This window comes from Trichoplusia ni, chromosome 10 (assembly GCF_003590095.1).
Source record: "Trichoplusia ni isolate ovarian cell line Hi5 chromosome 10, tn1, whole genome shotgun sequence".
Classification (NCBI taxonomy): domain Eukaryota; kingdom Metazoa; phylum Arthropoda; class Insecta; order Lepidoptera; family Noctuidae; genus Trichoplusia; species Trichoplusia ni.
The window spans coordinates 9,601,291-9,615,294 of NC_039487.1; the positions used below are offsets into that span (position 1 = coordinate 9,601,291).

Below are 14,004 nucleotides of genomic sequence, written 5' to 3' on the forward strand. Positions count from 1 at the left end.
TAACTGTCGCGAAATCAGAACTGAATTGTTGAATTTTACTATGATATAAGTAAAAAAGATAAATGGAATAAAACAAATGTTTTTTTTTGTTTTGCAGGCTCCGCAATTCATTACGTTTACTGATGGAAAATTGGGAGTGAACTTTGCTGGTTACCATGCCGGCGTCGGGATTGGAGGTCAAGGTGAGGTTATAAAATAAATAGACTTTATTGATTGATATCGACGCAATAGGTACATAATACGGCGAAAACAGCAGAATATTATGGATTTATTTTACGTAATAGCAATTGTAAGATTTTTTTTTGAAATGAATAAACATTATTTTCTAATCTAAATCTTAACAAGGTTACGGTTTAAATAGCTCGTAGGTATATTAAAGAATATAGCAACTACAGTCTTTTCTTACTTTCCATAAAGAGGCAAGCAATCAACTGATTTTATAAATAGAGTTCCCAAAAGTACACCTCAGCTTTAGATAGTCTCTCAAATTGTTGTCCTAAATAAAATAAAATTAATTTAATTGAAACTGAAATAAATGCCTCCAACTAAACACATAAACACTTGTAACCCTACAGCTTGAATATACAAGTGTAGACATTTTAATTAAATTTAAATTACAAAAGCACAGATAAAAACACAGCAGTCCTAAAAGGAGAAGATAGCTAAAACTCATTATTAGCTATTATTATTTCCAATATGACACATGAAAAGAGACACCGCACTACGACATGTAGTGCGCTATCACGCTATCACAAGTGCTAGTGGGAGTAAGCCCTCTGAACATTTAAAGAGTTTATTTATTATGTATATTTAACCAATTAATTTAGGATTCGTATCGTATCACGCAAATTTAATTGGATTTAGCTAAGGTTTGCTAATATTTTAGCTTTACTATGTGCAAACAAAAGTCCATTAAACTGTAGGCATTGGTGATTACTACGTGCACAAACATGATGAATTTTGGTGATAGAAAAAGTATTAGGCCATATTTCTATTAAATTCTACTGTTAGATTTGATCAATATTACCATAACATTTAATTTGTTTAAGTCACGATACTTTTTACTTTGTAAAACATATTTTTGTCAAATATGCTGTAGTACTGCTACCATATCATCAGAAATCAAAACAAACACATATAGACATATTGCTTACACAAAATACTCATTAGCTTGCTACCAAGTTCTTTATCCATCAATATCCATCAAGACGACTTTAATTACCGATTTTTGTGTGTAAATAGCTGAAAATTAAAATAGGTAGAAGATTTCGATATTTTTTTTAATACATAAGGCAATAAAAAACATTTAACATTGATAGCATAATTTTACGGCTTTTAAAAATGAGAAAGATATTTTTAAACATTGAACCCTTCAACGGAGTTTATAAAATTTTGTGATTGATTGAATTTTGATTACTTTTTAAAGGTGGCAGTGGTAAGGCTGGAGGTGGTCTTTTCGCGGAAGCCGGTACGCCATTTGGACAAGGAGCCAGAGCAGGACTTGGGGGTGCAGTCGATAGCGAGAGCAGCATTGGTAAGAAATATGACAAGATTTTTTTTTTCCACTGGCTATAGTATTAGCAGTGATAGACTATTCATGATGTAACGGTTTACTCACGCGTATTTATCGGGGTAGCCCGACTAGTTTCAGACCCAACCGGAGTTGTTGTTCATTTAATAATGAATCAGTCTCACGATAGTTATTATAAAAAAAATGATAGACTATTCGCTTGGCCGTTGGACTGTTAAGTTAAAGGTCGAAGTGTCAAGTCCCGGCACGCAATTTTCTTTTAATAAATATGCGTATAACAAGACCATTATTACTTGCTAGGCGACAGACTACAAGTCTGAAAAATAAGTCCTAGTTTTTGCATATCATAATTTGAACGAAATTCTGCACCACTGAGTTGTCATTACAATTCTTACTTGATAAGACAAAATATTGGAAAAATATTTGACCTCATCAAGGACACGATGCCGAAGATTTACCAACATGTCAAAATGATTTCCCAAAATGAGGTTAAAAAGGCTGCTTTGTGACATTAGACTGGATGGGAAGTCAACTTTGACATTTACTTCTTACGTTTACGCTAATGGCCATGGTTTATTATCATAAACAAAACGAAAATAACAAATTTATATTTTTTAACATAAAATGATGTACTATCGATAGTACTGAATCATGACCCACTATAAGAAATCAAAATATAATCAGATCAACATTCACGTAAACACACATTTCCATGGTAACGATATTATTACATGTAATTATAATTAGAAATCATCTATTGCTCATCTATACTAATATATAAAGCTGAAGAGTTTGTTTGTTTGTTTGTTTGTTTGTTTGAACGCGCTAATCTCAGGATCTACTGGTTCGAATTGAAAAATTCTTTTTATGTTGAATAGACCTTTTATCAAGGAAGGCTATAGGCTATATAACATCACGCTGCGACTAATAGGAGCGAAGATACAATCGATCACGTGGACGAAGTCGCGGGCAACAGCTAGTCTTTGAGAAAGAGAGAACAGTTTTAGTGAAAAATGTTTCTTTTACTTTTTAAAAATCTTTTGTGCCTAACACAATATGTTGAAGTAAGTAGTTCTCAATCTTAAAACGTTAACTGTTGAAAAAGAAAATCTTTTTTCTATTTCTACGGTTTTAAATTTATCGTCTAGGGTGTCATGACTAAATTCCGTTGATTGTACATCACTCTTACAGCCTGAGAGTATTTAATCTTTCCTCATACTAGATATTTTTATTAGAAAAATAGTGTGAGTTTTCCTGTGACAATTTTTTTAAAGTTACCAGAATTCAGTATTTCAAACAAAAAACAAAACAGTTTCAAACAATCATCAAGAATTTTAGAAATTCTTGAGTAGGATAAAATTTACAACAATTTCTTTTAAAAATGATTAAGTTACTAGCAATGTGTATGTATGGTTCTGCCATAGTAATGCAATATCTAATATGAAATACCATTCTGCTTCACTGCTTGCCTAATAATGTTCATCCGGGCATGTTATTTGATCCGTGGTGGATACCGGCCTAATTATTGTCAGCGAAGTAATTTGATGGCCTCAGGGGTTAAGCATATTATTATTACCTTCCGAATATTTTCGGGTATGTTAATATACAATGTTATGGAGGAAAATAATCACCTGTTTTATATTTATCATCTTATTTTGGACAGTAGTGTCAAAAATTAATCGTACTTCAAGGTGATAGACTTGAATTTCCATTCACTGCATTTAGATTACAGTACTGCTTATTAATGGACGGATTGCCGAGTGGTTGAAGACACCGCGGAAAACTCGCAGTACGCGAATCGTTGTGGGTTGATCTGCGCTTACAATAAGCGTTTTGTCATCTTCAAACACTTGTTCTGAGTCTAGGCGTCTTTGTGATTGTGTATTTGACTGAGCTGTTTGTGAAATATCCCACACCCCGCGACAACTATTAAATCATTTTTTCCGTAAGAAAATTCCTTTAAATTACGACCTTTACCTATTTATAATCAAAATAATCGATCTCGTCTCAGCTCCTTTAAAATTTCCAATATCTTAGGAAAATATTTTGAAAGGATCGAGTTCCAAGACAATATCAATTTGTTACGTTTCTATCTGAATGGTTCTAGCTTGTATTAATATAATGATCTCAGTAACTATTCTACGTCAGCCACCTCGACCTTTGTTGGATTGCAATTAATTTGCGACTCTTGAGAAACAAGGTAAAAAGTCTCATTGTCTTGGTTACATACTATTATGCTACTTTGAGTTGTAGGTACGTTGGTCTATTTGTTGTAGATCCAAGTTGCATTGACTATAACAATAGATAAAAGCAGCTTATAGATGACTGACTGCTGGGCACAGAGCTCCTTTCATATAGGGATGACTAGAGCATTGCTCACCACCGCAGGTTACTGTGCGCTGGTGATTGGTGATTCCAGTATTTTTGATCTAGGCTTCCTCGAGATGTATTTCTTCACAATTTTTGTCAACTTTGAAAAAATCACATTGGTTCTTGCCTGCGTTGGGATTGAACCCGCAAGTCGTTTAAAAAATCCATACATGTTCTATGTATGGATTTATGAGACCACCTTGGACTGCTATTTCGAAATATAGTAATATAAACATTAAAAATGGGAATTTTGAAAGTACGCAATTTTTAAGTTACGTTATATATTTTAAAGCTTAAGTAGGCTTATGAAGTTTATTCAAATGTAAAATTAACATGATCATTTTATAATTTGATAGAAAAGTTTACTGACGCGTATTTATCGGGATCACCCGACAAGTTTCGGACTCAACCGGAGCTCGTAATCAAAGCTGACGTGGCGGTTGGGTTTTGAGTCCGTAATTAAAGGAATAATAGTTTAAACAAGAAATAAATAATAAAGTATATGACGATCATTTATAATGATGTTTTTCATTCTTGTCGTGTACTTTTGACTGACTGGAAGACAGTTGGTAAAGAACTTTGTTGTCATACACAATTGTAGGTTAGGTTAATTTTAAATTTTCCCAGATGACGTTTTGCTTTTCATCATCATAGGTCGGAAGCAGAACCCAACATGGATGGGAAAAGGCGAGGCCGATGATGATGATGATGTTTTTCTTTTGCCTCTTTATAAATATGAAATAAAGTTAAAGCAACGATTAGTATTGTTCATAGGTTTGATTACCTATCAGCATTTTATTTCGAAAAATGGTTTTTCTTTATCCTATAAGTATTTAACCCTCGCCTCGGTGTCATTACTCTGACACACGTATTTCGACCGGTTTTTTTTATTACTTCTTCAAACATGTTCTTTTCTGTTTATCAGGTGGACTTTTTGCCGGTGCTACGGCTGGAGGAGGAGTAAAATCAGAAGCCAGTCTGGGTGGTGCCGTTAGTTCAGGAAAAGCTGTAGGCGGGGGTCATGCTTCAGCGCAAGCTGGACCTCATTCTTCCACTGCATTCCTGGTAGGTGATAAGGCAGAAAAGGCAAAGAGGAAAGAAGAAAGGCGTAAAATAAAACAAATGAAAAAGTTACAGAAGGCGCAAAGAAGACATTGATTGGTGGAGGAACATTTCTCTCAATTTTTTTTTCAACTAAACCCTTCATAAACGTTTTGTATATTCTTGAAATTTAAAACAAAATTATTTTTCTTTCAGTGTACAACTTGTTATGTTGATTACGCAAAAAATAGTATTGAGTATATACAAAATACTGTCGAGTACACAAAAATGAGACTGGAAAAAATACGTAAACGTTTATGGATGTGATTTTTTGGGACTCCTCCTATACCCAACTTAACAACTTAATCCAATTCTTTTGTTTTTTCGGTGGTGATTTTTTGTATTTTAGTCATAATAATCCTCTTAATTAGTATTTTATAATAAATCGTTTTGGTAACATGTGTGTTCTTAATAAATACAGTACCATAAAAACTTAAGGAACTTTCTTAAATGGTTTTCTACCGTTCTGTCAGAAGTTAGCAGCTATGTGTCACGTAGTTGAGGCTAACGAGACTTTACTTACAGGAATAAGGTAAAGGTACAAAGTTTTCTCAGTGCATGCACTCACAATGCACGCCAAACCCATTTGTCATGCCGACTCTCATTTTTGGAAACCCATTTTTCACCATCTGTGCAACGTTGCAAAGGACCTGCATGTTTTGAATACATCATGCATGAACATGTCATGATCTTCAGCCTAGTGCAAATTAACGACCTTGTACAGCATTAGCATGTAATGAAGTAAATAAAAAATGATAAAACATGATTGATACTCACAATAATTTTGTTTTTATAGGAAGGGGATTCGGGAAGTTCCGGAGGAGCAGACTTTTCGTTCGTCGCCCATAAATCCATCGGTTCAGCCATTAAACCAGTTGAAGTAGAGCAAAAAGTACACAAAAAAGTTCACAGTGAAGTAAAAATTGATGCTTTTAATGAGATAGCACCAGTTGCAAATGCAGGTGTTGATGCCCACGCCGATGCAGGATTTAATGTTAACGCTAATGCTAACGCCCACGCCCACGCCCAACCAGCAGTTATCGTAAAAGAAGTGAGTAACTGGAGAGGTCCGCATTACAGCCCACACTACTTTAAACCGGATTATTTTCAAGATGTTCTGAGTTCTTTCTTTAGGATTGCCCAAAGACATTACTATCAGCCAGTATGGGCAGTACCACAACGTTACAATTATATTCACCAGGTTCGTTTTTGAGATTACAAGGGTTAAACGCACATCCAGAGGCTTGAAGACAGCTGCAAAACCTAGCACTACTTGTTTGTTCGTTAAATGTTTATAATTTCACATATACAGCACATGAAAAATCTTGGAAAGATCAAAAGTGCATCACAAGTGTTCTAACAAATCATATTTTTTTTGTAATTATAACGAAGAAACTAGATTTGATTTTAAGAAATCTATGATTGCAGTGTAGATCTTGGGGTAGGAAACTAATGACTTATAATAATGATAATTTAGGTACTTAATCAAAAGTTACATAAGCAAAAGTTTCAGCAAATCTAAATTAAGGTCTTGCGTAGAAAGACCGTCTTTTATTCGGCATCATATATAATAAGTAGATACATCAGGAAGAAAATGTTATTCATTGTTTTCTCTTCGCTAATTAGCGATGATATCATAATAGACAAATACGTCCCAAACAGTTACCAAGATACTTCCTAATGACGTAATTTGTTGTCCTTTGGTAAGGGATTTTTATTACATTATCTTTGTTGGGATTCAGGTTAATGTCGCGCCTACTGAGGTCATTATTCGGAAACATAAGCCCCATCGCCACCACGTTCACAAAACTGTGTACCTTGGAGGCTATGTGGGAGCAGGCGGCGAAGCGGGAGCACCAGTTGTCAAAACACAGCCTATTGAGAAAAGAATTGATGTTGGTGTACAATCTGGAGCAAATGTCAACGTGGAACATGAAGCGCCTAAAGTAACGTATAACAAGGAAGTTGTTGTTACTCACAATCGCCCAAGCACATTTTTCCAGGATATTTTCAATGTAAGTTGAGTTCATATCGATAAATTATTTTTTAGGATAATCGGAAACATTTAGTACTCTATCGCTTTGGATTTTATAATTTATTTTAATCGACTATTTCGTTAAGTAAAGCGTGATCCTAATAAAAATTGGTACAGTATTAAATTTACAAAATAAGAGGCATCGTAAAATTTCCTTCAAAAATTTTTTCATTGATATAATTCCCGATCAGATCAGGACGTGTTAAAAATAGGCTTTTTTAAAAAGGTCAAGTGTCGGAATTTTTTAATGAGGCTCCATTTTCTAACTCAATTTCATCAATTGAGATCCCTTAGTGGAATTTGAATTCTCAAAATTTTCAAAAACGTGACGCAAGAGAATGTTCCTGAAATATTTTGTCATTGACATTACATATCTATATATTTAAATTATTTGACGAACCATAATTACAAGCCACTTCACAATGTAAAGATCATTCCTTAATAAAGAGATCATTCTTTTGTTTTCCAACATTATAACGGTCCTAAATGAATCCTTTTACCAAAAATAATCTTTTATCTTGCCATAAAATCTCTTTATAACTCTTCAAAGCTCTGAGTTATATATAGCCCTGATTTGCATCCCATTGATGCGAGAGTTCTTTAATAAAGTGCGATTCAGGCTAAGTGCTGACCTTCCCATTAACAGGGACCTTTGTATGAACCCGAGCTATGCTCTTGCATTTATGTAGCAAGCATTGATGCAATGTTCTTGTTGCGACCGTTATTGCCGTAGGTGTCACGTACTTAATTGGGAATGAATTTTTGTTGCATACGTTTTTCATGAACTTCTTCAGTATGGGGCATTATTTTAGCATGTTAATACCAGTAAGGATTGGTGGAGGCCTATGCCCAGCAGAGGGACACGTTGGGCTAGATAAAAAAATACGAGTAAACATTGAACAGAAAATTTTTGGAGAATACAATTTTTTATTTTAACCACGGTTTGTGTTGGTATCATCTAACAGATGTAATCAATTATTTCCAGATCCCCATTTCTACTTTGAAAGCTGTAAGCGGTTTCCTCACGAACACCGCTGGAAATACCAATATTTCCATACAAAAGACAGGAGCAGTGAAAACAGGTGGTTACTCGGACTATTCCGGCCATTCAGACATATTCGCAAACGCTGGATTCTCAGGCAACGCGAAATATTCAAGCTATTATTAAGACGTAGCTGTAAATATTGTTAGGAGTAAGATTATCAGGAGAAAATCTACAAACAAAGTGGTGTTAGAATTAATAAAATACATTTTTTTATTAATTTATTTTTTATCCAATTTATTGTGTTAAAATGTTTTTATTTAAATTAGATTTAGCTAACATTATTTGAACCCAGTGAGAATAATAAACATGAATTAATTTTATACAGATAATTAAATTGTACTTGAGTTTATAATATGTACTTTTCATACAGAACAGATTACATTTAGTAAATGTAGTACATATATATTCATTAGATGTGATAAGCACTATGCGATCAATGCTTGTACTATGAGTATTTGAAGGATATCAGTTCCAGAGCAAGCGAAACAACTCACTAAACAGAGCATATCACTATCTCGCTTCTACAACAGTAGAAAGCTTGAAGCTACATAATGCTCTCGTCTTCACTCCCATAATCTTCAAGATATTTTTATACGCTAGCTTTTATTACGATTTTATTTTTTACGACCAACCCTTTAGAGCCTTCTGCAGACTTATTAAAAGAATAAATAAATTTACACAAAATAACAGTAGCATTAAACCCGTAAAATTTATAAATTATTTATTTAAAGTTAAAATAAACTTGAGAATTTATTTAGACATTCAATGTTACTACGTTATTTCGTTAATTAAGTTTTTTGTTTATTTGTGAAAAAAAACTAATTATTATAATTTGCATTTAATATTCAAATGTTTTGAGGATTATTTTTACTTTTTTGCTTAGAAAATGAACAGATGTTTTGTTAGGCTCAGTAAATTATAGGCAATGTATCGCGATTAAAAGGATATATGGGGACATTTATTAGTTTCAACTCGATTTATTTTGCTGTTTGAATAATCCTAATGCCTAATATCGAAGGGAATTGGTTTTCATATAAACAGAAGCTTTTTTGGTAATAATTTTATTTCTTCGTGCAATTTACTGGTAAAAATTTAAATTAATTGTATAATCACTAAACACTTGAAATCTAAGCTAAGTAAAATATTACTTGTATCTCAGGAGTCAGTAAGACCTCAAACTTGATCAGAAATAAAATGTGAAGAAGGCAATCAAGATACATAGTTATTTCATTATAGCCATGATTAATGAATAGCAGTATTGGGGATTCAGCATAATCATATTATTATGAACATTTCTGCAACCAATTAGATAACTTAGTTTTTACTGAAAATTTGTTTAGGCTACAAATACCGATCAGCTTCATTATTTAATTTCGCATATCCATAATACATTCCATAGTAGTATCTTCTTGTTGTTTTGACTAATATTTTAATATTTCCTACAGAATCAGATTTGATATCATCGAAAAATGTTCAACCATCATCATCTGCATCCTCGGAGGCACATATATCGGTAGAGACACCGAGTGCTTCCAAAATTATCGATGACATTTTCGCCGTAAGTTCACAATCATAATTCATGTCTCATTTGTGTTAAAACTTGTATTGCATGCTGAACAATGCAGTTCCATTGAAGTATCTTGGTGCTTCTGAAAAGAGATAGAGACTATCGTTCTTTCTGTCTCACATAGTGTATATGTAAACTTTTATCGTTGTTTTTGGAGTGCCAAGATATTTTGGCGGTACCAAGAATGTGATTTTTGTATTTTTCACTTGGTGTTTGGTTTTCACTTGGTGACTGGGAAAATTTGTAAATTTAAGAAAATGATATCGAAAAAAATACGTGACACCATGCCGCATTTCAACATAAAGTTTCGTAGGTGCCTGAAAAATTATACCCATTCCTTTTTGTGGAAATACAAAATGGCTTCGAACTGACGACCGTTTTTGATATTGCATTTTTTGTTTGACTTTTTTGTCGTGAATCACATCATGGGAGAATTGAATTAAGCATGATTGCAGAGCATCAAAATAATATTAGGAATATTAACTGACCGAAACCTTAACGTCTTTTTTGTGTGGTGATAATTTATTCCAAAAAAATAAATTGGTGTATTTTAGGACAAAAGCCTACTAGTTTTGCATAAGATAAAGTTATCACTTTATTTACCATGCATGTTAGTTTAGTATCTAATTACATTCAAACATAACTGAAAAAGCGTTTTTATTGGTGGAGGAAGATTATAATTTATTTTACAGAGATTCCGTTTTAAAAGTTTTTGTTTGATCACAGCTATGAGTCACTCTTTGTACAGTAAGTCTAGCTTTAGCTATTATTGAAAGGTGCTCCGAAAGGCTAGGTGATGGTGCTTTGTATATTGCACTTTATTGATGATTTCATAAAGTTGAATTTGCATCGCCTGATTTTTTCTCATGTATTGAAATACATTTTACTTTATAGATACCAATTAATACACTGTCAGCAGTGAACAAATTTTTAGAGAACAACGTATCTGGGAGGAAAAGAGTTCAGGTAAAGAAAAATATATTTTTAAAGTGAAAAAACACGTAGCATTCTATCGAACCGAAGCCTTAGGCTAAATGAAATTGGCCTACTGTCATTTTTTCTATCCCGTTATTCAATGTACTATTTTATAGTTTTTATTTTATTCAGAACTAAGTGCTTATTTCATTAAAACCTTTTAAAGTGCTCAAAAAAAAAACTAAATTCATATTCAATTGGCTTGATAGCCAATATGTTTTTTGTGTTTTTGACCCTGGACTTCCTATGATACATTTAACAGGTATCAGCTGAAAGCGAAGGAGAGCCAACAAGAGTTAGACTGGGGCCATACGCAAGGAGACGAGCTAACAAACATGTGGTTATAGTCCAAGAGACTCCGACCACCAAGCCGGTCACAAACGAGGAACCCTAGAATAAATATTACTAATGTACCTAAAGTACAAAAAATAACTTTTTATAGAAAGTTGAGGTACAAAACTGTATTGCAGTTATTTATGTAAATATTTTATAATTATACAGATTTTAATATTGATTTTCGTTTTTATTTTAACTTCTGTATGTTCTTGTTCCGATCCAGTCTTACCATTTCAATGGCACTATTAGTAGTAAATTGGTCGAGATGATCTAAAGGGAATTTAAATGAAAATGGCAATTAATAAAAGCCTTATTAAAAAACACACATTAATTTGCATAAATATTTATTCTCGACAATTTAAAATCAATCACAATAAACTAATTTCACTTATAATTGGAGGTTTTAACTAGAAAACGGCTCGACATACTTAACACGCCATTTTGATCAGCTGACTCTGAACACAGAGTGCGAAATAAAACAAATGCTGGTGCCTCTACTGCTGTACAAACTGAGGTAAACCACCGTTTCCCCAAGTTCCTTCATCGGGAAATAATATGCAGAATCTAACTCGTGCAAGTCAATTTTCTCAAAGGAATAGTTGCCTTTATACACTTCACAAGTCTTTTCGTTATACTGCACGCCTGTAGCATCAAGCATTACTTTTGGAATCACACTTTTGCAAGTCATCCTCTTAAAATCATTCGTATACCTTACTTCTCCACCAGGTCTATCAACGCCAGTTTTGATTTTCCAGAAATATCCTTTTAAATTTTCCTTAATTGTCAAGTTGCCTTTAAAATAAAAAATGCCAGTTCTGTTGTATGCGGTTAGGCTTATAAATACTTTTGGATGCTTCTCATATGGTGGATTTGGATTTGGACACGGTTCAATCCGTCGTAATGTCGTCGCGTATTTCATTATTGAATCCAGCTCAGGACAAAGAATTAGCATTACTATGCCTATCAGACACTTCCAATTTGGGAACATCATTAAGCCACACATTTTTCCTTATTTAACCATAACAGTGATTTTGTGGATATCATTTGGTACTAAATGGATTTTACCATCAAGTATAACAAATACCCATCCAAATCTATTGTAAATGTCGTTATGTATTATCATCCTAACATTATTCATGGACTAATGTAAAACATAGTGCACAGCCTAATATTTTTATAATAGCTAATTTCCCAAACGTTTCAAGCTTGTATTCATCCAATATGTGATCTAATATTTATTTATCTTCACTAACGTGCGTGATTTTGAATCCATCAAATAGTCTGTCAGTTCTTATTTGCCTAATTTGTCTGGAAAATTTTATGTAAATTTTTTTTGGAACCAATATTGATGAAAAAAATATTCCATTGTCCAAGCATATTTTTACTAAGTGTCATGTACCACATGTTATTACACTCGAGCCTCACGCATCCTTCCACACGAATAATAACAAGCATCACTACCAGTATAATAAAACGGAGATGACGATAAAACTCGCAATAATACACAATGTGGACTCATAAACCGTGAAGTTGCTTTGTTTACAGCTTTTCGACAAAATGAAAGTATGAAGTAATTTTACGGCTGACATCTTTTATGGTGGCAGCTATCAAAACAAACTTGGAAATTTGTTGAAGAACGCCGAAAGAATACTAAGGAAGTTCATACGTCAAGGATGCAACGGGAAGTAGAACCAATTTTCCGGGATCCATAGAATTGCCTTTGGTGTTCTGTGTATAATGCAAATACTGTGAGATTCAAGTAAAGCGGAGCATGGGTTTCCATTTTAATCTTTAGGTAGATGTATATTGTGTATTCCCAAGGCAATGGAATAATCTTTTGAAACTCCATTTCCACTGTCAGATGTTCACTATAATAAGCTGTCCAAACCTTTGATAGCTTGAGAAATTTTGATGAAATCATATCACGGATGGCATCTGTTAAGGATATGATTATTATGTTTTGATAAAAAAAGGACTCAAGTCTATGAAGGTTAGATTATATTTTTTGATAATTTTTGATGCTTTTGATAAAAATCGCATAACATGTCATTTATATGACTTATGACGACTGCTACTAAACTAAACATAGATCTGATATTGCCAATATACGTTCCACAAAGGTGTGCAAAACTATGAGTTACAGAACAAGTTTCTACAAAACTTTGCTAAGTAGACTTAACTATACTAGCTCCAACACCGAGTTTTTCCCAAAGTTCCCTTTTTCCGCCAAAATAGGTTTGCATCCATTGTTGTCAGCTTAGCACGGACCCTCGTTGGTTTCTAACATTTCTAATTAAATTAGAACTACCCTAATCACTTGGTGTTACTCTAAATCTTATCGATACCTTTGGGTCCTGCCTATTCAATAATTATTGCTTGATAGGTTTGGTTTCAAACGACCCCTTTATTATACGGATAAAATTCAATAAAAATGTATGTATATCTTAAATGTGGACAGGTAAAAAATGGTCTCCACTTCATCAAGCACCAATAAAAATCTGCTCGAGTCAAACATATCCGATACACAGTTAACTGACTCACGTCAGTACCTTGTACGAACAGCAACGCAAGTGTTAACACGATATTCTCCATTTTTCTCTTTATTGCTCCCGTTTTTCCAGCACTTATCAGGCTTTGATATTTTAAACTTAAAAAAGAAAAACATGTCAAAACAGTCTTATAAAAATCACAATAAAACTAAAAGCAATAATGAATTTCTTTCAAATTGTCGTAATCCTATTACGTTTAAAAAACTCATATATTTTAATGTAGATGTCTCAGTTAAGCTTCTAAAGTTATCTTGAAGCAACAGCCATAAATATATTGAAATTACGACAGACCCTTACGGGTCTAGACGTAGCTTTGAGTGGCACTTTCGAGATAGGCAATTTAACAAAACATAAGTTACCGTCCTCAAAACTTAGTGCGTACATTTTGTTAAGGACTAAGTGGCCCTAACCACGTCTAAAGTGTTTGTTTAACATAACAATTTGTTTATACTAAGAAACACCTGGTTTTGATGAAATTTAAGGATTAATAATTCC

General features: G+C 33.4%; 1 protein-coding gene across 2 annotated transcripts in view; it reads left to right on the forward strand.

The window, feature by feature from the left end:
- The window catches only part of LOC113497966, a 56,992-nt gene extending 45,854 nt beyond the window's left edge, over positions 1–11,138 (forward strand). Inside the window, exons 3-11 of one of the 2 annotated variants that reach the window (XM_026877815.1) lie at positions 98–182; positions 1,427–1,534; positions 4,827–4,966; positions 5,799–6,053; positions 6,745–7,017; positions 8,023–8,119; positions 9,528–9,640; positions 10,544–10,615; positions 10,887–11,138. In XM_026877815.1, coding sequence (XP_026733616.1) covers positions 98–182; positions 1,427–1,534; positions 4,827–4,966; positions 5,799–6,053; positions 6,745–7,017; positions 8,023–8,119; positions 9,528–9,640; positions 10,544–10,615; positions 10,887–11,018 — 1,275 coding nt within the window. In that variant the 3' untranslated portion in view covers positions 11,019–11,138. Of the gene's footprint in view, positions 1–97; positions 183–1,426; positions 1,535–4,826; positions 4,967–5,798; positions 6,054–6,744; positions 7,018–8,022; positions 8,304–9,527; positions 9,641–10,543; positions 10,616–10,886 lie in introns of those variants that run through there. The other variant, XM_026877816.1, reaches the window with a different exon arrangement.
- Positions 11,139–14,004: the final 2,866 nt, after the last annotated feature.